General features: G+C 36.1%; 2 protein-coding genes across 10 annotated transcripts in view; one reads left to right on the top strand and one right to left on the bottom strand.

Annotated features, from left to right (window-relative positions):
* The first annotated feature begins 3,823 nt into the window (after window positions 1-3,823).
* Window positions 3,824-18,042, top strand: TCP11 (t-complex 11). 3 transcript variants are annotated; one of them, XM_087719944.1, is made up of 10 exons: window positions 3,824-3,960; window positions 4,906-5,051; window positions 5,970-6,102; window positions 7,231-7,351; window positions 12,283-12,503; window positions 13,464-13,604; window positions 14,137-14,356; window positions 15,205-15,389; window positions 16,677-16,840; window positions 17,592-18,042. In XM_087719944.1, the coding sequence occupies exons 2-10, from the start codon at window positions 4,913-4,915 to the stop codon at window positions 17,819-17,821; spliced, it is 1,554 nt and encodes a 517-aa protein (XP_087576070.1). In that variant the 5' UTR covers window positions 3,824-3,960; window positions 4,906-4,912; the 3' UTR covers window positions 17,822-18,042. The 3 variants fall into 3 exon arrangements, with proteins under 3 accessions (XP_087576070.1, XP_087576071.1, XP_087576069.1); XM_087719945.1 differs by lacking the exon at window positions 3,824-3,960 and adding an exon at window positions 4,105-4,360; XM_087719943.1 differs by lacking the exon at window positions 3,824-3,960 and adding an exon at window positions 4,105-4,450.
* A 173-nt stretch (window positions 18,043-18,215) lies between these two features.
* The window catches only part of ANKS1A (ankyrin repeat and sterile alpha motif domain containing 1A), a 142,755-nt gene continuing 133,019 nt past the window's right edge, over window positions 18,216-27,951 (bottom strand). For 4 of the 7 annotated variants that reach the window (XM_014070712.2, XM_014070715.2, XM_014070720.2 and 1 more), the window contains 5 exons: window positions 27,771-27,857; window positions 26,916-27,053; window positions 24,503-24,673; window positions 22,992-23,090; window positions 18,216-22,394 (listed from right to left, as the gene is read on the bottom strand). In XM_014070712.2, the coding sequence (XP_013926187.1) occupies window positions 22,275-22,394; window positions 22,992-23,090; window positions 24,503-24,673; window positions 26,916-27,053; window positions 27,771-27,857 (615 nt within the window). In that variant the 3' untranslated portion in view covers window positions 18,216-22,274. The remainder of the gene's footprint in view (window positions 22,395-22,991; window positions 23,091-24,502; window positions 24,674-26,915; window positions 27,054-27,770; window positions 27,858-27,951) is intronic. The other 3 variants (XM_014070714.2, XM_087719942.1, XM_014070717.2) reach the window with 3 other exon arrangements.

Below are 27,951 nucleotides of genomic sequence, written 5' to 3'. Positions count from 1 at the left end.
GCAATTGTGAAAACAGACTTAGTTTGCACAGATAGATGTTTGTTTTGGTTAAAAGCAAAAGAATTTATGTAGGTGCAAATATACTTAGAGAAATTCACTTGAAAGTGTTATTTTTCTATCTTTTTCATTACAAACTGAAAAATCTCCCAAAGTCAATTTCTTTACAAGCTCACATTCCGTTGACAACATAGCTGACTTAATTATTTTTGGCCTAATGTAGAGTAGAGGTAGTCCTTGACTTGCAACCATAATGGAGCTCAAAATTTATGTGGCCAAGCAAGACAGTTTTTAAGTGAGTTGTGCCTCATTTTATGACCTTTTTCCATAATTGTTAAGCAAATCACTGCAGTTGTTAAGTGAATGTGGTTTCTCCAATTGACTCTGTCAGAATCCAGCTGGGAAGGTTACAAATGGTGATCACAGAACCTGAGGACAGAGTAACTATAATAACTATGTGCCAGTTGTTAAGCACCCAAATTTTGATCATTTTATTATGGGGAGAATACAATGTTGTAAGTATGAAAACTAGTCATGTAACCTTTTTTTAGTGGCATTGTGACTTTAAAGGGTCACTAAATGAATGGTTCTAAATCAATGCCCCCCCCCCATTCTAATTATATGTAGCTGTGACAATATGGTTCCATCTGTTCTGTTTCTGTGAAATATACATTTCAGAGTAGCAAATCTTAGAAGCACTGTTTTCTATAGTTAAGAGATGTACTGTATGTCCATGATTATCATCTACTGATCTCATCAGTCATTATAGATATACACTTTTCTGGCTTTGTACAAGAATTCAGCATTCTTGAGAAAGCATGTCATATAGAAAAACAAAAATGAAAGGCCATATTTGAACCATCTGAGAGCTTGGCTGACAGTTGTGAGAAGGAACTGTAACATCTTTTAGATTGGTACTGATAAGGGGATTCCAAAGGATCTTTGTTATTACTCCTTTGTGCATCTGCTCTTCAAATATACACAAGAACGCAGCTTGTTTAATCTTTAGATAAAGATTGGATAAATGATTCTGTTTAGCTTTGTGAGAGAAAAGAATTGTGGATTATTTCTCTAATGGGAACACTTCTACTTAGGGAGATTACCATATTATAAATTAGCATTTTTCATTTGCAGATGAAACTAAGCTGGCAGGAATAGCCAAAACCCTAGATGGCAGGCTCAAGATCCAAATTGATCTTGACAAACTTGAACACTGGGGCCTATCTCACAAAATGAAATTCAATGTAAAGAAAAGTATATTGTTACAAGTCTTACACTTAGGCAAGAAAAACCAAAAGTACACATATAGATTGGATGAAACCAGGCTTAATAGCAGTAACCGTGAGAGGAATCTTGCAGTCTTAGTGGAATCAATTAAATATGAGCCAGCAGTGTGAGACAGCAGCTAGAAAAGCCAATGCAAACCTAAATTGCATTAACCGAGGGATTGAATCAAGATCATGTGAGGTACTAATACCACTCTATAAAGCCTTAGTAAGATCACACCTAGAATACTTTACCCAGTTTTGGTCACCACACTATAAAAAAAGAAAGAGTGCAGAGAAGAGCAACAAAGATGATTAGGGAACTGGAGACTAAAACATATGAAGATAGGTTGCAGAAACTGGGCATGGCTAGTCTAGTGAAGAAATAAATCAGGGATGACATGATAGCAGTTCCAATATTTGAGAGGCTGTTACAGAGAGGAGGGGATCAACCTATCTTCCAAATCACCTTAAGGGCAGACGAGGATTAATGGATGGAAACTGGTCTAGGTGAGATTCAACCTAGAAATAAGAAGAAATTTTCTGACAATGAGAACAGTCCACCAATGGAACAGCTTGCCTTCAGAAGTTGTGGTTGCTTCATCACTGGAAACGTTCAAGAAGATACTGGACAATGTTTGTTAGAAATGGTATAGGGTCTAGGGTCTCCTGCTTGAGTAGGGGGTTGGACTAGATGACCTACAAGGTCCCTTCCAACTCGGTTATTCTATTCCATTCCATTCCATAAATCTAACAGACAAATTGAGGAAAGGGTGTATCTGTTACAGTAAAATGTATGTGAAACCCAAACAGGATTTCTTTTTACACCTGTGTATGTTACATAGGAATGAGATTTTATGGAAACATTATATAAAGGTTTATTTTACAGAAAAATTTAACATTGCAGAGTCACTTAGATGAGATGGGCAGCATAGAAAAAATATTTTTTTCCATCCAAAATCCACCAAGCTGAGGTTTATTAATTTAAGAAAATGCAGATAGCCCATTTTTTCAATAGTGACAGATAAAAGGAGGTTTGGTGCTAGAGGCAGATTACCCAGTTATGAGATGCAGATAAAATACCTGCTAAATACAGCTAAATAATGACCCCTCCCTTAAAGAAAGTAGCATTCTTGCATGTCATTTCCTACCATAGATGTGTTAAGGCTGTTTGTGTCATCTCTCTAAACTAGTACTCATGAGAATGGAAATCTATCACAAAATACTCATATGGATTACAGGCAATTTAGCACAAGAGAGTATGCAGGTTAAGTACATAGAAGAACACATTAAAAATTATTAACCTGAATGTATAATACGGATGTTCAACCTTGGCAACTTTAAGACTTGTGGACTTCAGCTCCCAGAATTCCCCAGGCAGCATGGGATGAAGAACAAGAGCCAAAGAAGTGATTCTCTAGCAAAGAATGGATTTACAAAATACACAGGAGAATGTTTACTCAGCCTAAATGCATTCCTTTTTGGTCTTGCAGTGATTAATTAATGATTAAGTGGAATGTAAAAAATTTAACCCATTTGGGAAGTATTTCTCATGGGTTGTAGTGCCTACTCCTATTGATATCTAATCTAACATCTCCCTGCTAATTTGTTGACTCATTGTGTATTAATTGTTAAAATCTAAAGGCATTAATTGTATTAATTCTGAAAATCTAATTATCTCCTAGTGACCAAACTAAAAGATGGTTTTCTTGGCTACTATATGGAAACTGTTTGCTACTATCTTTTTGTGAGATTTTTTCCAGCTTCCCAATTTAACCCTCAGCAGCCCCAATGAGAAAATGTTGGGCTATTGTCCTGCAACTATTGGCAATACACCTGCAAAATTATTAATATTTACAACATTTGGCAAGCTCCCTTGGAATAGCCATTTTCCTTCCAGATGAGGTTTCTACTGCATGGAAATATCCAGACTTGTTTAAGGCATCTGTGGAATATTATGGGGTATCAGTGTTTTCCGTTAGTCTCCGAGTTTTTAAAGTCACTATTTAAAGCCAGATCTTGGCATTAGATGGCGCCACTGCCTTCCCCATGGATATTCCCATTGAGATTCCCAGGCCGTTCTTGGAGCATCTCACTGAGGGATGAAAGGGGGGGGGAGCTCCGATTACGCTATAATAAAACACTGCTTTCTTACAAAATGTATGTTTGTGTGGAGTAACAATTAGAGTAGCTATGGCACCGTGATAACGTCCGATAAGTATTTCATCTCACTGAAATTCTCTTCAGGTTCTCTGGAATTATGAGCTTTTTCCCATTTCTGTGACGTTTGGTTCGGTCCTCCGCGTTGTTCACGAGACATGAATGACCTTTCTTCTGAAAAAAAAAAAAGGAGTAGCGGGAGGGTGGGGAGAAATTCAAACGCGGGAGAAGAAAGTTTATGGACCTCGCCTTCCATCTAAAGATGGAAAAGAAACGCTACTGTTATAATCTTATTGTCGCGAAAAGACCGTTAGCGCGTACCATTTACACTTGATTCTTTCTCAAACAGACGCATCCCCCCCCCTTCTTAGCGGGCAGGTGGTTGGTTCTATTCCGTTGAAATCGCTTCGGCCCAACGGGCGCCCTGAAAACTCTTGGCTGTTTAGGGTCGGCCAAGAAAATCCGGCCGCGCTGCCCCCTCTCCTCTGGTCACCGCCGCCCGTCCCTGCCTCGTCTCTCCCTGCTTTCCCCGGGGAAGGTGAGGGAGGGCGGTGGGGCACAGTTCTGCCTGTTCGGTTTCTCCTCTTACGGGCTCTTCTCCTGGCTTGCCCGGTCCCTTCCCGAGGCTCCCTCCCTGAGGCTTCCTCCCTCTTCGTCGCCTCAGGGGGTCAGGCGTTGTCAGAGAGGTGGCCAGGAAAGGGGTCGGGAAATACTGGCTCTGAAAACGTTTGAAGGGACAACTCAAATTGCCTTCCCATCCAGAGGTTTTCTTCAAAAATGGAGTGATCTTGGAGGCTGTGCTTTGCACAATGGTGTATGTCTCTCTCGCCTTGTTTTTAAAAAGAAAAAGGTTGAGCAGCGATCCTGTTTGGTGGCAAGCAAAGCTCCACGAGGGACACCATCCCAGGTTTCACACTGATAATTCAGTATTTGGCATAGTAAGTGTCATTTTTCTGAGAAAAGAATACAGGTAGTCCTCGAGTTATCAACCACACTTGAGGACAAAATTTATGTCGCTCAGCGAGACAGTTAAGTGAATTTCATCCCCCTTTACTGCCACAATTGTTAAGTGAATCATCACAGTGGTTTAATTAGCACAATTGTTAAGTGAATCTTGCTTCCCCATTGATGGCTTGTCAGAAGTTTGCAAAAAATGATCACATAACTCTGGGATATGGCAACTGTCAAATATGAGTCAGTTGCCAAGTGGCTGAATTTTGATCACATGACTGCAGATCCTGCACTGGTCATAAATTTGAAAAATAGTCATAAGTCATTTTTTTCAATGCTATTCTAACTTTGAACTGTCACTAAATGAACTGTTGTAAATTGAAGACTGTATGATGGCCATTTGTTTTCTAAAAGAATATATTTTTCCTCTAATTTCTGTAATCTGGCTAAAGTACAGAAAAACAATTTATTCATGGGCTTTAGAAAGTGATGTGATAGTCCATGTCATTTTAAAATCTATGTCTTCCATTAGAAACAAGATGCCTAACCCTAAAGAGACTACTTCAAGTGACTGCAATGACTCTCAAACCACAGATTGTAGTTCCAGAAAACCGAGGGAGCATGAAGAAACCCAGGGTGGAGACATTCCCAAACTCTGTCCACCTAACATCCCATCTTGTATGTGTAATTTAGACTGAATGCTAGAAAAATCAAATATTAATATTTACAGAAAAATAGCATGTTACCCCCAAAATTGTTTCAAATTTATAATTAGTGGTACAAATTGTGATTTAATAAACATAGACTAGACTGCACAGAGACATTTCCAAGATAATAACTGGTACAGCAAAATTCAGGCAATTTAATAATTTAGTGAAGTAAAAGATCTTGAGAGAGTTAATATTTGTGTAATTTTTCAGAAAAGTGGAATGTGTGCAAATTATTCAACTTTCAAACTCCAAACACATAGCAAAATGATTATTACTTTTTTGATATTTTCATTAGGTGAAAAGTTGAAGTAAAAAGTAAAACTAGGTTAGAGTACAGATTCTGTATTGAAATAATTTCATTTGAAGAAATTTCTTTATTTTAAATTTATCTGCCCTGATTCTGGCAATTCTCAAAATTTGCAGAAAAGATTGTCCCATCCCTACTATCTGTATATTTGGTTTTGTCCGGTTTGGGGGTTTGAAGCAATATTTTTGTTATATCCTTGGTTCCCAGATCTTTGGTTCTAGACAAGTACTATCAATTCTGAAGGGTAGTAACATTCATATATAATTTGCTGTTCTTTGGAGAATTTTGTAATATTTTTCTGTGAGGTTTATGATTATGATATTAGAAATACTTGGAAATTACTAATAACATCCTATATTTTTTAAACTGGAATATTTTAATCATGCTTATATAATTATAATTCCTCAGAGTCTACCACAGACAAAAAAAACACTTTTGTTTGCTTGTTTAGAAGTGTAAAGGATCAGCAGAGTTTGCATCAAAAAAAGATACTTTGTTTAATTATAAATAGTACATGTCTTTAAAAACATCCCTAATTGGTGGCCCAAGTAAGCACCATTCTATTTTATTTTTATATAGCAAATTCTCCCCAAATTCATTCTATCTCAGAGCTCATGGAAACAGCCAATGAAGTCTCAAAAATGACAATAGCCCATGAAATTATTGTCAACCATGACTTCAAACTGCAAGAAGTGAATTTATCACCAAACAGGTAGGTTTTATTTTCTCAATGCTCTCAAAAATTTTCAGTTAACTTCGAATAAAGCTATATTTTTAATTCATTATGTGCTATTCATTATTGTCAACTCTTAACAGCCATACAGATAGATTTTCTCCATGATGATCTTTCTCTAACTTGTTTTTTCAGGTTTTCTAATGGTGCATTGATCACCACTGTAACTGAGTCCTATAGGTCGTTCTACTCTTTCTTTCTACCTTTTACAGCATTAGAATCTAGAGCTAGGTCTTTACATGATAGTTGGGAAAAATCTGCTGTATGTCTTCTTAGCGAATATGGTTGAATATGATTTTCATTTAACCTCTCATTAGTGTCTAGATTATTTTATTGCCAAATAAGCAATTGTTTTTGTTAATGGAATGTTGTTAAGCTGAGTTTGGCTACTTGAGTTGCATAAACCCAAGACATAGCCAGAACACTTGGTGACTTAAAAATTACATATAGATTTCATAAATAATTTTAATAAAAGATGTAAGGCTATGATTAAGAGGCAGAAGGTTGACATTTACTATAAAGACTCAAAGTGGGAAAGTTGAAACTGATGATTAAACATTCATGTTGTAGATTATTTTTGTATTGTTCCAATTATGTGTCAATACATTTCTGTTTTTACTTGCATGATTCAGAGAATTGATTTTTAATAAAACTCTAATCTAGATGAACTTTATGGGCCACTCTCAGTTAAGATGTGTAGCATATTGTTAGCTCTGACCCTAACTTCTCAAGATATAATAACAAACCATTGTGCAAACTCTACCATTTTGGACAACTCCCCCATTTGTTTTTCAATCCATACCAATCTGGAATGGTGGTTTGGCATTCCCCTAGGACAGAGAATTTTCTTTTTAAAAAAAAAATCTTTTAGGACTGATAGTTCTTTGAAAGAGCCAGACAGTAGTCCCTGTTACATTTCCCAGAATATATTTTATGTGCACCTACTCTTTAAATTTCATAGGATCATCTATTTAGTATTTCCTTACAAGATTGATTAGACTGAAAAATAATGTTTATCAATGAGTGAAAAAGTATATGAAACTAGGCCTCCAGACAATATTGTAGGTAGAAAAAATATTAACAGCAGCTAATTTTATCTCACTACAGTTTAGAAAGCAGAGTGAAAGAAACAGTGCACAAAGCTTTTTGGGATAATCTGAAAGAACAACTCTTCAAAGTACCACCAGACTATTCTCATGCTATCAAGCTACTTCAAGAAATCAAAGAAGTAAATTATAAAGGGGAGTGGGAATGTCTTTATTCATATCTAACAAATTGATTTTTGTGATAAAAACCTATTACAGGTACAAGTAGTTCTCGACTTAGAACCACTCATTTAGTGATTATATAGACTGAAAAAAGTGACTTATTACTACTTTTCGAACTTATGATCATTGCTGCACCTCCATAGTCAAGTGATCAAAATCCAGGTGCTTGGCAACTGGCATGTATTTATGACAGTTGCAGTGTTCCTGGGTCATGCAGTCACCATTTCTAACCTTCCCAGCCAACTTCTAACAAGCAAAATCAATGGGGAAAGCCAAATTCATTTAATGACCACATGATTCGCTTAACAACTGTGGTCATAAGTTCTTTAGCAACTGTCTCGGAAAGCAATTGTTCATAAATACAATGGTAGTAATGGTAAAAAAATATTTTATTGATATACCCTCCCACCCACAAATTTCTGTACATGATAACAATGCACTCTCGAGTCAGAGTAATACTGGCATTGCCTCATGTGAGCTTTTATCTGAATGAGATGGCAGCATCCAGCAATCTTTCCAGCATCTCTCTCAAGCACATGGTTTGTTTAGTGATGATGTACCTTAGCAACCATTTCACTGGAACCATTTGCGATAGTTAAACAACGACTACCTGTAACTTAGCACTTGTACCATCTCCCCTAAAAGGCTTGAAGTTAGTGCTGTCACTTCATCAATGGCAGCAGCAGAATTATAGGACTTTTGAAAAAGAGTTAACCATTTGAATGTTTTTGTTTTTTTAAAAAGATTTCTTTTTAAACTAGAACATTTTTATGACTCATTTGCCTAAAATAACAGTGGAAGTTAGTATCAGTCTCTTTGCAGCTGCAAACCTTTTGAGGATATCTTTGTTCTACATGTATTTGGCACTTTATTGAAACCTGCATGGAGAGTAAAATTAACCTGGAAAGAAATTACCGTATTTTTCAGAGTATAAGATGCACCGGAGTATAAGATGCACCAAGACTTTGAAGAGGCAAATAAAAAAAAGTTTTTGCACTCTGCAGACCTCCCAAAAATGGCCCATTTTTTGCAAAAATGGGCCTGGTTTTTGTCCAAAAAAGAGCATGGATTGCCATTAGGAGGATTGTAGAGTGCTCCTGGGGGTGGGGTGGGGGTGCAAAAACGGCTTGTTTTTCACTCATTTCTGCCCTCCCCAATGCCCAGGATCACTCTGGAAGCCTCCTAAAGGCTATGCACGGCCATTTTGGTGAAGGGAGCAGGGTTTCGAGAGGCAAAAAAATGCTGTACTCAGTGTATAAGACACACCCAGATTTTCACCCTCTTTTTTGAGAGAAAAAGGTATATACTCCAAAAAATACGGTAATTAAAATAGATTTTTTTAATTTAAGATGTTGCTGTATCTAAAACTATTATATATGAGATGAAAAGTAATGTCTTCAATTCCATAACTTTCACTAATTAAAATATCCCCATTAAAATTAAACAGGAAAATAATACTTGAAATAAAACAATATTTTGTTGTAGATTGTTATTCTCGAAATAATCACTATCATTCACTTCCTTCTTCTGCCAATGACTGACAAGCTTCTTAAAGTTGTCACAAAATAACTTCGTACTTTGTCTTTTCAACCAGGCCATGACAATCCTTTCTGCCTCTTCTTTTGAGTTAAAGAGATGCTCACAAAGTTAGTTTTTAGATTTTGAGAAAAGATGGAAATCACATGGTATCCTCGCTCAGCTTCGTTCCCAGTTAGATGCTGGGATAGTTGGGATAGGTCCACTGGAAGCACCTGGGGCAAGTCCTTGTTATCTGGAAACAATTTGATCCTGCTATTCCTGAAGATGTAAACAGAATCCTAGGGATTATGAGAGCAAGCAACTGTGTTTTAGATCCATGCCCTTCTTGGCTTGTGAAAGCTTCCTGGGAGATGACATACAGGTGGATTTTGGCAGTGATTAATGATTCCTTGCAGTAGAGGGTAGTGCTCCAACATTTTAAGGACCCTATGGTCTGCCCTCTTCTTAAGAAGTTATTGCTGGATTCCACTCTCTTAGATAATTTTTTATCTGTCTCCAATCTTCCTTTTGGGGAAGGTTGTTGGGAAGATGGTTGTGCGGCAGTACCAGAGGTTTCTGGATAAAATGGATTATCTAGATCCTTACCAGTCATGATTCAGGCTTGGATATGGAAAAGAAATGACACTGATCATCCTTTTTTATGATCTCTAGTGGAAGCGGGGTAGTGTATTCATCCTTGCTCTACTTGACTTCTTGGCAGTCTTCAATACCATCAACCATGGTATCCTTCTGGTGCAGCTTTAGGGATTGGGAGGGGTGTTGTCTATTGTCCTGGTTCACTTTCTTCCTCTGTTGCCACTGTCAGTGTTGATAGGAAGCGATAAGTCCAAGCCTTGTTCACTACTTTGTAGGGTCCTGCAAGGCTTGATATTCTTTCCACTTCTGTTTAACATCTACATGAAGCCACTAGTGAGATCATTCGTCACCATGGATTGAGATAGCATCAATATGCTGATGACATTTAGCTGTATGTCTCAGCCCATGGTAAGTTAAGCAGTACCGTGACCTCCCTCTCACAGTGCTTTGAGATTATTAAGGGCTGGATGGAAAGCAACGGGCTACTACCTTTGGTCTTGGATGGGTGGCACACTGCCCCAAATAGATTCAGTGCATAATCTGGGCTTTTTCCTGAATTCACAACTCCTGCCGTGAGGAGCAGATGGCAGTTGTGGCCAGGAGGACCTTTGTATAACTACAGGTAGTGTGCCAGTTACATCCTTTCCAGCAGTCACTACTCATGGTCACTCACAGCCTAGTTACCGCCTGACTTGACTATTGCAATGCCTCTACATGGGTCTGCGCTTGAAAAGCATCTGGATTGATTCAAAATGGATTAGTCTGCACGGTTTTGTACAGCTCCAAGTGTGCATATGTTTCACTACTTCTGCGGGAGCTGCATTAGCTGCCAATTTTTTCTGGATGCAAGTCAAGGTGCTGATTGTCACCTTTAAAGCTCTTCATGGCTTGTGACTGGGTTATCTTAGGGACCGTCTCTTGCCAGTTTCATCCATCTGATCCACTAGAGCAGGGAAACAAGGAATGCTGTAGTGGTGAAATTCAATTTTTTTTACTACCTGTTCTGTGAGTGTGACTTGGTGGGCGTGGCAGGGGAAGGATACTGCAAAATCTCCATTCCAACCCCACTCCAGATTGAGGATACTGCAAAAATCTCCATTCCCACCACACTCTGGGGCTAGACAGAGGTGGCATTCTCCAAACTACTCAAAATCAGTTCTCCAGAACCTGCTGGATTTCACCCCTGAAATGGTGCGTATCTGGCGTAACCCAGAAGAAAGGCCTTGTCTGTGGTAACTCCCTCCCTATGGGATATCATCCCTGCAGAAATTACACTGGTCCTCACTTTGACACTCTTTTGTAAGGCTCTGAAGACTTGGTTTTGCCAATTAGGCTGGAAAACCCAGAATAGGATGGAGCCCATCAAGTGTTCATTTGACTGTGTTGTTGCTAGGCGGGGTGTGTGGTTATTGTTTCTTATTTTCTTTACTGGGTTTTTACTGTTTCTAAGCTGCCCAGAGTTACTGTGAGGGAGCGGCCATATATGGACTGTATGATGGCTGGGGGCACAATGAGAGTCAGCTTGTCGATTAGAAAGGTCGGCAGTTCAAAGATTCGAATCCCTAGTGCTGCATAATGGAGTGAGCTCCCGTTACTTGCCCCAGCTTCTGCCAACCTAGCAATTCCAAATAGGAAAATAGAAAAATAGGAACCACCTTTGGTGGGAAGGTAACAGCATTCCGTGCGTCTTCGGCATTTAGTCATGCCGGCCACATGACCACAGAGACTTCTTTGGACAGCGCTAGCTCCTTGGCTTTGAAATGGAGATGAGCACCGCCCCCTAGAGTTGGGAACAACTAGCACATATGTGCGAGGGGAACCTTTACCTTAATTTCAAAGCGTTTTAGATGGCTTGTGAGGTATGAGGCCTACCATTATCATGTTGCAGCAAAAATTCATCCTTGTAGTTTTGAATCCTGCTAAATTGTTTCAAAATTTTGAGTGTTGCAGTAGAGAATTCTGAGCTGGTAGCTCAAAGAAATAGATAGGAGTTTTCCTAAAAAAAAGAAATCCCCCACGTAGGCATAAAATTTACGGCTGAAACCTACATTTTAATTCTTTTTCTTTAGCTGAATTTTTGTAATGATATTCCATGGGCTGATAGTTTGTCTCTTGGTGAGCTCATGTTTCATCAGCTGAACAATGCTGTGAAATTCTCCACCTTCATTCTCATAGTGTGACAATCTTTGCTGGCAAATTTCAACTCTTGAAGCTTTTATCTTCGGAATCAGCATTTTGAAATAAGGAGGAACATCAACATTTGACCCTTTTCTTATTAGGAAATATCAAGCTTGATAGAAGTTTCTCTTTCAGTGATCTGCTGACTGTCCTTAGTTAGGTCATCAACCTTTCTTATGTGAAAATTGTTGCTGTCATAGGTTGTCCACTTCATTCTTGATCACATATTCACATCTTTACAGTTTTTGGCCCTGTACTCAACTACACATACCAATAAACAACCTGCATTTGGTGATGAATTTCAATTGGAAACACTCCCCCAGCTGTCTAAAATTCATTCTGATCAGTATTCACTGTGGAGTCCCATTTCACAAAAATAGCAACAATCTTTTCTCATAGCAATTTTCTGCCAAATAAAATGGCTAAAGAACATATCAATACTGCCATCTGTTGGTGATTTACAACATTAGAAGCACCATGCCATTCATCCAACCATATTTTTATTACAATAATGTATGTTATTGAGCTTGAATAGTTAAAATCAATTTGAATATTTGCTTTTACAAATGTTCCATTCCTCCTCCATTCTGGTTTATAGACTCTGCTGTCTTTGCTTCTGCCACGACAAACACGTTTAAAGAGTCAGATTGAAGAATCACTAGACATCGAATTGATAAAGCAGGAAGCTGAGCATGGAGCTTTGGATATCCCCAAGCTCACTACATATATCTTAGGCACCATGGCAATGCTCTGTGCACCTATCAGAGATGAAGAAATACAAAGTCTGCGAATCATGGCAGACCCAGTTCATTTGCTCAGGTGGGTTTGAGTTTTGAGAAAATACAATCCTGTACAAGTCATTATCTTATTTATGAAAATTATACTGATATAGAATGCATAACCTTGTAGGGCAACAATTTCCTATTTTAATTTTATAAAAAAACCTTGCAGTTCATCATTTTTCATCTCTAGGAGTAATAAAATATGCACAGAAAAATACCTGTTTGTTCAATTTAGACTTTTTGCAAAGTCTAAAAGTAAAACAAACATTGAGCTTCAGTCTGTTACTGTTATTCTTAAAGCAAGGCATCGATATGGATTAGGAATTAAATGATAATACTATATGCAACAATAGCTGTGGACCTGGGCTCCTGAATTTTCTATTTCCTATGTTGGCACAGCTCTGAAAAAAGAAACAGTCGGCTTCCAAGTTTAGTTACTGAAACGAATATACCTATGTTGGATATAGGATTTACATCAGCTGTTTTAAATTTATCTTTATTTATTTAAATTTATTGGCTGTTCAACTCCAATCAAAGGTATGGAATTTGGTTCTAGTCAAGGGGCTAAATTTGGAGCCAGATTCACGTTTACATTTCACCAGGAAGATTAGGCGATATGCAGTGAGGCTTAAGAGGGTAATTTAAGGCTTATTCCCAACATTATCAATGCAATAGACAAAAGAATATTTGCTTGTCTGATAAAAGGAAAATAGTCACCATGAACCAGCAGATTGGGACAGCATTTTCTTTTCTAGCCCAATGACAGAAGAAAAGCATTTTAGCCAGCCCTTGGAAAAGAAACAGAGGTTAGTCTTTGGATATGAATGCCAGATGAGTTGGCTTCATTACAGAGGATCTCCATCTGTGATATAAACCTATATAATTTAGGATACAATTTATAATCTAATAATCTATAATTTAGAGTCTGATTCCTTAAGGCTAGAAATGGTGATTTAATTACAATGCAAAATGATTTTGTTCTTGTTACCTATGACAGAGAGATCTTCCGAGTTCTGAACCTAATGAAAATGGATATGGTCAACTTTACCATACAAAGCATTAGACCCCATCTTTTGGAGCACTCTGTGCAATATGAAAGGAAAAAATTTCAGGAACTCCTGAACAAACTACCAGGCAGGTATCGAAGAGTGAGCAATGGACATTTGCTAGATTGTTTTGTAAACTAATAACTTACAGAGTCAAAACCATTAGGCCCTTGTCAACATTTACTCACAAATAAATGCAATAAGGATTTTAACATTTTAAGAAATACATAAGAGAATATTTAGAGTCCTATCTTCTATTATATTCCCTTGTCTAGTTACATTTGACTACTGTGAGTTTGTATGTTTCTTGCTCCTGTCAGTTGGGTAAACTCCAGTAGTTCTGAAGATAATTTCATAATTTCAAGGAATACCAGAAAAAGTTTTTCTGAAATCAGAAAAAAATGGATAAATTGAATTGTTAAACTTGATTAATTAAAAATACAGGCAAGATATAATGCTAAGAATATTACTTCACAAATTGAAATGAAAATTACTAATATGTGAGAATTCATGGAGTACATTTGATATATAAATAAATCAGCATCTATCCAAAAAATAAGGAAAGAGAAATTACCGAAAAAACCAGCCCTGTTTCTTTTCCAAATTTTTCATCACTGCAGACAGTCTAGCTTATACAACTGACTGGCTACACAAGGCCGTAACCAAAGTATCAAATTCTGATTTGCTTCCTTCTTCATCCACCTCTGGAACCAATGGACCATCTGTTCCCACTTCTCCTATATCTGCTGGAAAAGTCTCATTTATTCATAGTCCCACAGCTGTGTTAAATCAAGCGTATATGGATTTGCTGGACTGGGAGCTTGGAAGAGAACACTATCCTGAGGTAAGAGGTTCCTTTAAAAGAATTGTTTCTCGATACCAGGAAAGATTTAAAAAATAGTCAGGGAAGCATAAGCTTAATTCAGCAAAGTACAACTCTAATCTAGAAATGTCCACACAGCAGCTAAATGGTTATGAGGAAAGTTCACACATGCACTAGTATTCAGGAATTTCATCACACTGGACCAATGAAGAGGAATGAATAAGAATATATAGGAAGAGAAAAAACAAACAGTTATGGTGGAAATATGCTACAGATTGTCAACCCTGACAGAAGATCTAAATATTGTCTTCTGGACCAGATTATAGAACTTTCAGGAGAGACGCAATCATAACAGACACAATCATAATGGAAGACTATAACTATGGATATCTATTGGGAAAAACTTAGCCAATGTCCAAATTTTCAAAACTCTTCAGTTGTCTTTCATTTCCAATAGGGTACTGGCTCTCCTAGATTTGATCATAACCAATAGGGAAGAATTAACTTTAAAAACTTTTAATTATTCAAAAAAAAATTTTTTAAAGAGCAAAAACAATCCCAGGCTGCATAAACAGAAATATAGTGTCAACATTAGAAAACAAAATTGTCCCCTATAAATTCTGAATTGGTTAAACCAAACGTAGCTAGAATACTACATCCAGTTGTGGGCCCTGCATTTTTTGGAAGGCTTAAAGCACAGCAACCAATATGAATTATTTGCTGAAAATGTTTAAACATGCCAGAGGTTCATCTGTCAGGGATGTTGAAAATTGGATTCCTGCATTGGACGGGGGTTTGGATTCAATGATCTCCAAGATTTCTTCCAGCCCCTACTTTTTTGTGATCTCATGAATATTCTCTCTTTGTAGACTATGTTGATGGACAAAGCGCGTTTGCATGCTCTACAAGTAGAAGTGAATCAGCTAGTCATTATTGCTTCAGTCTTATTAGTGAGCAGCAATATATGTGGAAATGAGTTATTCAGTTCACCAGGATGTGGCAATAGGCTGAAAAGAGTAATAAAAGCTCTTCTGGAAGGTCTCCCTGATATAAGGCAAGCTATTTTAATATTTTCTGAAGACAGGAATGATATTTCCTAGCTCAGTCTTTTGCAGGTTATACTGAGCTAAAATCTTGTGATACTTTATGGAGAAGGGTAGGCAAGGCTGGTTAACAAGGCAATCAATATACAAGACTAGAATTGATCTAACTAACACCCACTCCACATTATTTATGAACTCAATAATATGGTACTAAACCAAAGCTTGCTGAACAAACCATAATGGCCTGGTTTGTATACAATGCAAAGCTCAAAAGACTAGCTTACAATAGGGGAACAATTATCTACTGTTTTCTTTCTTGCCTAGCTAAATCTTGTCCACTAACCTGTTAACAGGAAAGTGTATAATTTTAAGATTGTATTTGGCAATTATTTAAGAACCATAGATATCCTAGAGTTTTTTGAATTGGAGTAAATCCTCATTTATTCCCCTAATAAATCACCTTTATAAAGATTGCTGCATTCTTGGTGCTAAAAGTGATTTCTCCCCACTATTGGGTTGATAGAAAAGGCTACAAGCAAGCACACAAATTAAACCCAAACTCACCATATAACTAAAAAAAAGTTAAGTGTTATTCCCGACCAATTATGTTATGCTCTGTGCTTTATTGTAACTTTCTCTCTGATTTACCACCACCGTAATTGAAGTTTACTCTACAATGTTCATCAATTCAAAATAATAAAATGAAGAAATGAAATTTAATATACACAGTATGGTAATGTATAATGCCATTGTATAAAAGACTTTCTGTAAAAATATGTTAATAATATATGTAAAGGTAACAAGTATAGAACAGACCAAATTCTGGAAGGGAAGGCTATACTAAAGTGCAGACACCCCTGTTAAAAAGCAGAAACATTTTCAAGACTCTGTCCCTCCTCACTTGCAAAAGGTGGAACTCTAGCAGGTTCTTTGGGAGGAATTCATCAGATGGTCAAATGTGGTAGGCAGCAGAAATCCCACAAGTACTTTGGTACATTGTATCAGTCTTTATGGAACAATAAAGATATATCTTAAAGGGCATTCACTGGACGAGCAACAATTTGAATTTTGGAACCAAGCATTAAGCAAATTATATACATACAGTATCTCCCTCAAGAGAACTGGAATAAAAACATTAATTCTAATTAATTAATTGTTGCCCAATCTTGTTCCATTTTTTGTCAGAAACTTAGTTTTGAGAAAGTATATTAAACTGATTTCATTGTCATACGTTAAGAATCTTTCTCTTCATTGAAATTTTCAATTGACAGTTAACATGCTTGTTATTATATGATTAGATCAGAAAATGCCTTAATGGATATCAGCAATCAAATACACATGGAAGTAAATGCCATACTTAATCAGTTGGGTCACCCTGCTCTCAGTACTGATAAGGCTGCTTCACTCAAAGGCCAGCTTAGGAACCTTGAAGATAAAAACAATGCTGTACGGGTTCTAATTGGTAAGTTATTGAAGTTTGGTTTGATGCAAATCTATTTGGACACAAAAAGTGATGAATTTCAGCTCCAAACTCTGAATCACAAATACCATTCACAAAATATGTGTTCAATATGTAGAATGATTAGTATAAAAGTAAGTTTCTAGAATACTCAAAATACTTCGAAAACATTTTTGCATTTATTTCTCTTAAGAAGCAGTTTGAGTGCTATTTTTAATACAAATTGCCAGTATTTAATATTGTCAATTAGGAATTATGCCCCTGCTTGAATGGGTTCTAAAGTATCTTTAACTCTGATTTAAATATTTTTAAATTGAAGCAAAGTTTTAGTGAAAATTAGTGAAAATCTCAGTAAGATAGCAGAATATGTGTCCAATATACAGCGCCTGGCATTTATAACAAGATAAATTTACTTTTTATTTCCAATGGAGTCCTTACATTAGAGTTATGATTGCTGTTAATCAAATGTACTACTTGGGATGTAGAATATGTCTTGAAAATCTTAATAATTTACCAAATGCACAAGCTGTCAGCAGATGAATTTAAATGCTTTTTGAGTTTTAAAATATAATTTAAAAACAAATTTTAATTATTTTGCCACCAGTGTACTGTACAAGCTTGGCTCTTTAAAAAGTTGACACTATCCTGAATTTTTCTTTATAACTTTGCAGTTAACAATTAGTGAGAGCCCCAAATGGTGCAGCCATAATTATAGCACTCTAATCTATTTCCAAATCTCTCTTAATTTCCACAGAGCAACGGATCCAGACTTTTCTTAGACACTGTTTGTATCCTGGTGGCCAAAACGCTAAAAATCTACTGCAAGGCCTTACTCCTATTCAGGAAGAACTATTGGAAATTGGTCAGAGGTTTGGTAGTTTGATTCATCACAATAGACAGGTATTTGGTCCATACTACTCAGAAATACTGAAGAAATTGCTGCTTCCAGGGGCAAAGTCTGAAACAGGGAAAGTTTCTTCTTAACAACCTAACGAGGCAGATCATGTGACGGCAAGGAGAGGGGAGATTCAAACTGGCAATTGTTCAGACAGTACTTTGATGTAAAATTCAATGTGATCAACGGAGCAGCTGTCTTGCTCTTTGCTGCTGTATTCCAAACTGGGTCACTGAAGTTGCAAGGTACAGCTAATAATACCAAACTGACAATGCCAGTTTGCTGCAGTAAACCTTTAAACAGCTCAAAATGTTGTCCTGTGATTTTAAACTAGCTAGTACATGTTATTTCAATTGGGAAAAGTAACTTTAATATCCCATTCCTATGATTAGAATGTGTTTTAATATTTTCAACAAAACATCAGTTAATATAGAACTGTAGTTTTAAAATACTCGGTACAGACTAATATACCACAACAACCCATACAGAGATATCTAATTTTATTAATTTACTCAGTTCTAACTCATACAGTTATGAAAAACAAACAACAAAACGACTGCTGGAAGCTCAGAAATATTTACAGTCTCGCCTTGTTGTAGTGAGGTCAGTCTATGTTGTTGCACAGATTGGTTATGTTTGGTACCACAAAAAAAAGAGAGACAGAATAATTTTTATATACAGAAAGTAAAAAGGAAATAGTTCAAGTATCAAAATACAAAGACAGATTAAATAACATTTTATTACAAATCAGTCCCACTGCCATACATCACAATTAGCATAAAAGTGTTGATATTCAAACTGCCTATTACGAAGAATCTGCCTGCCTTCTTCAGAAGCAAGCATAGCAGAAAATCCTGCTGATAGACATTCATACTGATCATGCAAACAGAGGCAGTGAAGGAGTGAAATATCACCCAGCATTTTTATTTTCACAGGCAAAGAAGGTATTGAAAAAAAGAGGTATCATTAGATACCTGTCTGCAAGAACAGCACAGCTCACCACTTGAAGCTGCTTTAGAATTCTTTCCCAAAGAAGGCTGGGCAGATTGTCATGTACCTCAAATTCAGGATTTCTCTCACAAGCTAAGAAAGTCTAAAGGCCAGTGTGAGCTGATACTAGTGTGTAAATATATAAAACAAAAAACAAAAAATCCTACAGGAGTTTTGATTTTCATAAACGGATTTTCCATTCAAAAGATAAGCAGTAGCTCATCCATCAGAGCATTTATAAAGTGTTCTCATCTTGGACTCAAAGTAAAAATAAGCCTATACTTTTAGATTATCCTTTTTGAAAAGGCGTTCTAGCAAAAGCAGCACAGGGAGATGTTATTTCAGCACAAATGACTGCTTACAATAAGTGTCGTATTTTAAAAGTCCAATAAACAGATTAAGTGCTAACTATAGATGGTATTCTCCTCTATGTGCTGCAAAACATCACAGAGAGGCAAAAGTCTCAAATACTTTGGAGTCTAGAAACAGCTAAAATCATAGGAAAACTCAAGTCCAAAATGGCTTGAATTGCCTTCTTAAAAGGAATGCTTCATCAGGAGATGCACCCATGGATATTGCTATGACCATGTAAACTCAGAAAGGAAGCACCAAATTACTGGAAGAAGCAAGTTGGAAACTTTCATCATTTTTGTCAATATGTTCTAAGGCTAACTATCCTATCCTCCTTAGCAAAAATGCAATTTGCATTCTTTAAGAACAGACTTACTGGTACAGTAATATTTATACCAATGCCAGCATATCATTTACATATGCATATAAAGGAATGTTGTGTTTCAAGAAATTCATCTGTGAATTATTCCCAAATCCAACTATTTGGGATAAGGATACTTTTTTCTCCTATTTTTTAACCAAATAGAGTAAGACTAAATTACATCTTAATGGTACAGCAGTAACAAAAATTGAAGAAAATCATTGACACAATGACAGGGTATATAGCAAACTATCATATCCACCAAAGCATTATTTGCACTTCCTCATCTTTTTCTTGGATAGGATAGAGATACTTATTTATCACAGTCAGAACTGAAGCCAGCGTTCAAGATTGTGAATATTTTAAATAACTCATTTTCTAGTTCAGCTTCTACCTGAAGCAGTAATTGTTGAATTAAGTGGAATTAAGTAAATAAATTGTTTTAGCATAATGCCCAAGATCTCCACTTTTTTATACTCTGTAATCATTATATAAGATACTTAAATTATGAACTTAAATGAGCATTTTTAAATTATCAACTAGTATAAAAGTGCTAATCAGTGAATAATCATCTAAAAAATCTCAAACCACAGAGTACAATCCAATCACATTTTAAAAAATAGATAACTTGATTGAGATGCAAGAAATCACAGTCCAGTTATTATAAATTGTGTGGAGGGAAAAATACTTTCACAAAACAGCTGTATTGCAGTGATACAGTTAAGTAGGCTTACTTATACCTGGCTTCTAGTTAGTTCAAGAACTGTCAAGAATTTAAATTTCTCTGATTTTTTTAAGTTAGATACTCTTTTAAATTATTACTGTAAATATTAAGAATGAACAATTTTCAGCCCTGGTGCTAGTACCTCAAAATAAATTTAATATTGCATCAAGTTGGGAATTTGCCTATTGCTATTCCAAGCCAAGTATGAATATATGATTTAATATTCAGATATTGTAAAGCTATATTATAAGACAGGCATATTCATGTTTTGTTTTAGCAGTTATTGTTGTTCAATTCCATCAATGCTATGCTGAAATTGAGGATTTCACAATATAAAGGAAACAAAAACATTTCAAACTAAAATTCATGGCATCAGTCTTTTAACTGCAGAAGTTTCAGTTCTTTGCTAAAAATGCATATTGCTTTTATCAGCTTGTGGCTTGGGACACTTTTCACTCAACTCTGGAAGTCCTTAATGAGCAGCCAAGGACACAACCCAGAGCCGGGTGTTGATCTTCGTACCTCCAGGATTTCACTGCTTCTTAGAGCTCTGCTCATTTACTACATTTCCATGGAGAAACGTGGATGTCTGTAGTTCAGCTTGGCAAAAGGCAAACAAAATGGGGACAATATTAATGAAAAGAAAGCTAGGGATTGAATGATTTTATACATTAAAAAATGCAACCAAGGGAAGTTTATACTGTTGTCAATGACTAAATCCCAGATGTGAGAAATGTATGGTAATTTACATAAGGTCATTTAGTCGCAGTAACTCTACAGTCTCTGAATAATGTGAAGTGTCTGGATTATCACTGGAAAACTTGTGTTTAGTGAAAAAAATTATTTGAAGGACAGTAGGCAAATGTCAGACATCATCTGAACTCATCAGTTTCATTCAGTTTATTTTGAGAGATGGAATCTAAGATCATCACTGTTCAGCTGACAAGCATTCAGTGAAAAGCCAGTAATTTAAAATTCAATCTACCTTTGCATTCTTTTGCTTAAAAAACTAAATGAAATTTGTATTGAAAAGTCATAAGAAGTCAGATACTATTTACTGGCCTGCCTGGAGAAAGATGAATTACAAATATTTTGAAAACTCCGGTGTCTGGAATGCTGCCCATTTAGAAATATTCTGTATAAAATCTTGATATCTTTTCTTCTAATTGTTAACTGTATTTAATTCAACATAAGTATGGCATCCATTTTTCCTACCATTTGCCTTGATCTTATACTTTATTAGCCTATGATCCTTATTTATAGCAATTAGTGTGTATCATTGTAAGATGCACTCTAATTAAAGTTCAGGAAATGTGATTAATAAGTTATTTGTAAGTGGATTGCTTAACATGAACAGAAAGCTCTAACAGTAAATCCTACACAGACTGATCAGAAATACTTGGAGAGCTGAAACATTCCTGTTTAAATATTATTTATATCAAGTCTGACTCCTAGAAAAAAGAAAGTGCTTAATAGAGGGAATCATGGAGCCTAGTTGCATTTTTCATTATACCATTCATTCCAGTATCCAGAAACAGTAAAGAGTGTGAACAGGAGTCATGCTAGAAATCAGGTGAGCAAGAGGTTTGCAAACAATATCACAGTAATTAGTGTATTTTGAGATGACAGGTAAAAGAATGCTACATGGAACAGTTGTGGCCATGTTTTAGTATGGAGATATACATCCAGATTACAACAGTATGTACACAAGAGAACAAAGTTGTAGAACCATCCAGTAACAAGAATGCTAAACAATAAAGCCCTATGGAGTCTTAATCCACTCCATATTCACAGTGTCAACGTGAAGAGAAAATAAAAAACACGAGTTGATTTTCTCAAATCCATATACTGAACTCCCACAGGCTTCATTTCTCCCATCTCTCAAGACATCTAAAAACAGCTGACTCTCTCAGTGTGTTACCCTTGTTTTCTTTAGGAGAATTCACAGTGTTCAGTAGAAAGCAGATAAAAAAGCTGCTTAGTCTATGATAATCTTATCCTGCTGCCTCTGATGGCACTATGCCTAGCGCCAGCAATGGGGGCAAAGGAAGGTTTAGAACAGCAGGCAGATCAGACTGCAAAGGCACAGTTAGACTGGTTGGATGTAGATTTGTTTTCAGAAGATAATAGTCTCATACTTAGTGCTGAGGGTCCTCTTGGAATCCTGCTTGGGCTCAACTACCCAGGATACACCAGCATGGGTCTGGGAGTCTTGGTCCTCTTCAGATTGCTCCAGCTAGAGAACATTAAAGAAGAAAGAACATTTCAGGCAACCTGTTTTCTTTGAAAGGATGAAATTAGGTGCATTTTAAAACCATTGGACAGAGACACACAGATTTGAAATGAAGATCACTACTATAGCATTTAAGCATATGTGTACATGCATATGGGATATATGTAATCATCAGAAAATTTGTATCATATTTCCATAAAACAAAAATAGAATCAGCTCATTTCAGATTATGAACAAGTTAAGAATATGAACAAGTTAAATTTTGTTCAAACGTAATTATGATCTAGTTGAGTTTCAGTAAAAAATAATATTAAACTGATTTTCAAGCAAAACATTCTTATGATCTACTGTACTCATATTTTTTTTATAATTTATTCTCTATCAACTCAACTTTTTTCCCTGCCAAACTTAATCTGATCAGTCCAAATGTTGTTTACGGCACACTTCTCAAAATCTGCCTTACATAATGTAAAGTGGAATTGTAATCCAGAATGGAATAAAGAGCATCAAAGCTAAATAATGGAAGAATCTGAAGGAGATCTGGTGCACTTAAAGAAACAGGTTGACAACTAGAAACTTGACTGCAAGAAGGGTAAAGACCTTAGTTCCTGGACTAACAGACTGCAGCGGTAGATAGGAAGGACGGTGTGTAGTACAGGTATGACAGTAACAACAGCGACTATCAGAAGGGAGCGGCACCTGAGAAGTGGGAGTAAGCAAAACACAGACAGAAGGTAAAAAAGAAGGACAGCAACCAAGAAAGAAATCTTATGGGTTTGAATTCCAGAAGATTTATTTTCTTGTTAGATTAACAAAGACTATTAATGGGATAATCTTGGAATTAAAGAATAGAAACTAAGTAGGATTTGTGTGTCATTAGTTGTGTGTTCGTGTTCCTATTGGATAAAGGGAAGCTTAAGAACAATAATGCTTATATACATATAAAAGCAGAGATATTGCTGACATGCAATGAACATAGATTCATGTTAAAGGAAAGTGTAGAGATGTCTGAGCAACAGCAATTATGAAGAAAAATATAACTTTACAGCACAGATATAAAGGCAACATTTTACTTAATATTTGCTATTTTTGTAACTTCCCATGTTACTGCAAATTAGCAATTTCATGTATAGTTCTTAGAAAATGTGAGAAATTAAACTAAGACTGGATTAATAAACCACTTTGTCAGGTCACAAGATTAGAAAATATGCTAATGATCAAATAGGTCACTCTGATCCTATTTCTGCTCTCAAATTATATTTATCAAGTAGCAATATAAAAAGGGAAAAACATAATTTGCATGGAGATATTTTTTTTTACTATGTTTACTTTTAAAACATACTTTTTTCACTTACCTGGATCTACTGGAGGGTAGGCAAAGTGTTTAGAAGTGGCTAAATGTTTCAAATTTAAAATGTTTCCAATTTGAATCTGAAGTTGAAGTTGAATGCCCCAAATAGTCTGGACCTGATTTCGAACTTGAAATAAGCTTTCAAATTCAAAATTCTCAGAATGGCTGAAACAATCTGCCTTGAGCTAAAAATTGTTTCAGCAGATAAATCCCATAAAGCTTTGAGTGGTCAAGGGATGGACAAGATATTTTAGAAGTTGAAAAGCTGCAAAACATAGGGATTGGATACCAATTCTAATATTACATTTTCTTAGAAAATCCTCTCTCAAGAACAATGCATTGTGGGTTTTCAAACATGTTCAGTTGTGATAGTATTAAAAGAGCTTGAGTACCACAGAGGGTCCACCCTTGCTCTAGACCAGAGGGCCCCAACACCACCCAGGCCACAAAGCAGCACTAGGCCGTAGCACACCAGGAATTGGGCAGCGCAAGTGTGTGAAGCCCCATTAGCACATGTGCAAGAGCCACACCATACATGAAACCATGTGCCTCTGGTCCACAGAAAAATTGCCCTCATGGAATGATCCCTGGCACAGAAAATCTTGGGGGTTGCTGCTCTAGAGCATTTGCTGAAATAGAAGATTGAAAAAATAATAATTTTGAACAGAAAGTAGATAGGGAAAGTAGTAGATAAGTTCAGATATCACTTAGGTTCTTGCATAGTTCTATAGCAAAGGATGAAAACATGTAAGATACATACTGCTGACTTTCTCATGCTGACTCGAGGTTTAGGCACTGGTTTTGAAGATTTTGTTTCTATCATTTCTGCGGTCAAAACAGCTGGAGATTTTGATTTTTGAGCTTGAAGGGCCAACTGGTAGGCTACTTCAAATGCTTGCCCCAATGTCAGAATGATTTCATATGTTAGGTTCTTGGAAAAAAGAAACAAAATATGCACAATATTTAAAATACAAAAACATCTGTTGTATTTTACTAAGGAATTTTTATTATATTCATTCAACCAAAAAATTAGAGCTCCTAAGACACATTAGAAACATAAATAGGTTATGGATCCTTCATATTAGAAGCCAATAATAAATACCTAAAATAATTTCTTAATCCTGAACATCCTCTACACTGTATGTCTTAAACCTGAAGCTTTGCAGTGAAGCTTCTATTATTAAAAGACTTAGGATACACTTCCAAGAAACTGACTAAATGTTCTCTTATGGAATTAGCCACCCTATAACATTTGATTCCTTTAATATCAGATTTAAGCTAACTTGGTATTTAATAGTAAGTTCCTCTTTTCAGTAAATGTTAAGTGCATGTAAAATCATCCTCAAAGAATGAGTTATTGAAAGTATGGCAATATTATTTCAATATAGGAATACAATATGTTTATTATATGTTACTATATGTAACAATGTTCTGTGCACCATCGACATTTAGTCATGCTGGCCACATGGCCACGTAGACGTCTTTGGACAGTGCTGGCTCTTCGGCTTTGAAACGGAGATGAGCACCACCCCGTAGATTTGAGAATGACTAGCACATATGTGTGAGGGGACCTTTACTGTAATATGTTTTACCTAAAGTAGAAGGGCATCTGAGAGAATTAGCAAGTATTTCAACTACAGTGTAATAAATATGAATACCGTGTCTGTTCATATATATCTGTTTTGGGATTTCCTAAAAACTGATTTTTTTGTGTGGATAGAATCTTTCACAATATGGTATTATACAATTCTATATGAGGAAAAATAAATATCAGTCTAGGTTCTTAAACAGCATATCTCCTGGTATCAATCTGAAATACATATATATGGTGTGTTAGGTTTGGCAGACACCCTACTGTCAGCTGTTTAGTTCTGTTGAACCAACATTTGAGCTTACAATTTGCTGAATATGGTGATATTTTTATAGAATATGTAGATATCCAAATATGGGAGGAGGTGTACATGGCAAGCAAGTTAAACTGTTGTAACCCCCCCCCCCAAATGAATCATGTGCGTGCATCAGAAATCAAGAAACAAATATGGAAGGGTGGAGCTTATATTGTGCTACTGCACACATTAATTTTGTACTGTGGCTTGGAATGGATAGCTATGGATAGAAATCATACCTCTCTACTCTGAGCACTTTGAATTTGATTTTTTTTATCAATGTGAATGAACAGCACCATCAAAATTGATTTTCAACAGCAAATCAATTCCAATAGGACTCAATTAAAAGGGTTGGATAAAATATTATTAGATATTATTTCTGAGGGTGTTTTTATAGGCCATATTGAAATTCAATCTCCTGTTCCAAAAAGAGCTACTGCTGAGCACCCTGATCATTCCTACCTTGTGAGCAGGATAGGAAGGAAGAATTAATGTTGCATGAAGAAGTAGAGTCCCTCTGTGAGGGACATGGGTGGTTCTTAAAAATGGTAAATAAATATAATATGATATAATACAATATATGAGATAGTATAATGTAATATAGTATATTATAATATATATTGATATAATATATAATATTGATATATATTAATATAATAATATACAAGCTTTAGAAATCTTCAGTTTTATTTGTTCCTTCTCTATCCTCCTATTTCCTTGAGCTCCCCCGAAAATACACAAAGCAATCGGTCTCTGGGGGTTTATTGGAGTCCAGGGAAAAAAGTAATCCTACCCCCAATATACATTTACTGCTTTTATTGCCGAAAGATTGATACTATAGTAGATAGAACCTAGGGGCACTGTGAGGGTTTTTCATCATTTGTGAAGCATCCAGTGTTCCACTTAATGCATGGGGAGAGCAGAGGTAGGGGTTATTTAGCCAGATGATTATGTGTGTGCCTCATTTAACAACAGTCACTACTTGCAAACATTATTTTTAAGTATTATGTTTGAAAGTAGTGACAAAATATATTGTTCTCACAACGTGTATTTGATCCTTTCATATCCAGAGAAAATTTCAAGACAAGGGCCATAAAGCACTGTAAAGCGGTATATAAGTGTAAGTACTATTGCTATATATATTGCTTGTATTCTTGCATTCTATCACTTGGCATTTACTTCCAGTTCACAGGGGATTTCATTTCAGCCCAGTAACTTAACAGATGAACATCATTAAGCAGAATCCAAAGCCTCCATAAACAAAGAACTGATTGTTATATTACTTACTACATCAACGGTACTGAAGACATGACAGTAGTGATGGCTAGTCTGCAAGTCCTTAGTGATATAGGCAAATGTACAGAGATCTTCAGGGTCTTGGGCAGCACAAGAAATGTTCCGAATTTCATGTTCAGCAATTACATTCTGCCATACATAAACAGTTGTTTTGCTCAATATGTATAGTGAAATTAACATAAGGAAATATTAACAAAACAAAGTTTCATTGGGTTACTTTGTACTTACATAAAAATCACACACTGCTCACACTGAAATTTGCCTTCTCCTTCTACAAACCATTTATCCATATAACTCAATACTGTCTACATTGCAAAACTACACTTGTAAATGTTATAGGTGTTTCAGATGAGGCTGGGTTGCCAATTTCATTGTGTAGTGGCCAGGGATTGGACTTGGGATTTCAGCATGACATTATATTGAGGCCAATTACTGCAGTCCTGCAAACTTTTATTAAGGTAACTTAGATATGCAGTTGAGGCCTCCTTTTTGTGACACAATATGTATAGGTGGAGGTTGTATATGATTGGCCAAGCTTCATGATAGAAGCAGGATACTTTAGCTTGAGTTGTCTAAGAGCAAGTGTAACAGACAAGTTACAGCTGTGCAACTCCATCAGAAGTGATAGCACTTGATAAAGAAAAATCAGTCTGACAATCTTTACAATTAATTAATTAATTACTGCCCACCTCAGCACTGAGCTAGAATTTGTCAGAATATTTTGCCTTTCTGCTGATTAGGCCTGAGGATTTGCAAAATAGATTAATATTATGTTCATGCTACTATAGCACTATCATGTGTCACTTAAGGCTGGAATATTAATCATGAACACAAGGATTTTCTTACCTTGTTAGCAGCATCTATGAACTTCACTCCTTTATAAGTAATAGATAATATTATTGTTGGGGTCTTCTTCATATGCTCAGTTGATTTCTTTATAAAAGAGAGAGAAAATAACAATAGACATAGATTAAATAATTTCTCAAGAATGGAGGTCATGTGTACAAAAGATTTCAAATTCTCTCAC

Source organism: Thamnophis sirtalis, unplaced genomic scaffold, assembly GCF_051295495.1.
Source record: "Thamnophis sirtalis isolate CommonGarterSnake01/CBP01778 unplaced genomic scaffold, rThaSir2_p1.2 scaffold_7, whole genome shotgun sequence".
Classification (NCBI taxonomy): Eukaryota; Metazoa; Chordata; class Lepidosauria; order Squamata; family Natricidae; genus Thamnophis; species Thamnophis sirtalis.
The sequence above is the reverse complement of the archived record's forward strand: the minus strand, read 5'-3'. Positions and strand labels throughout refer to the sequence as shown.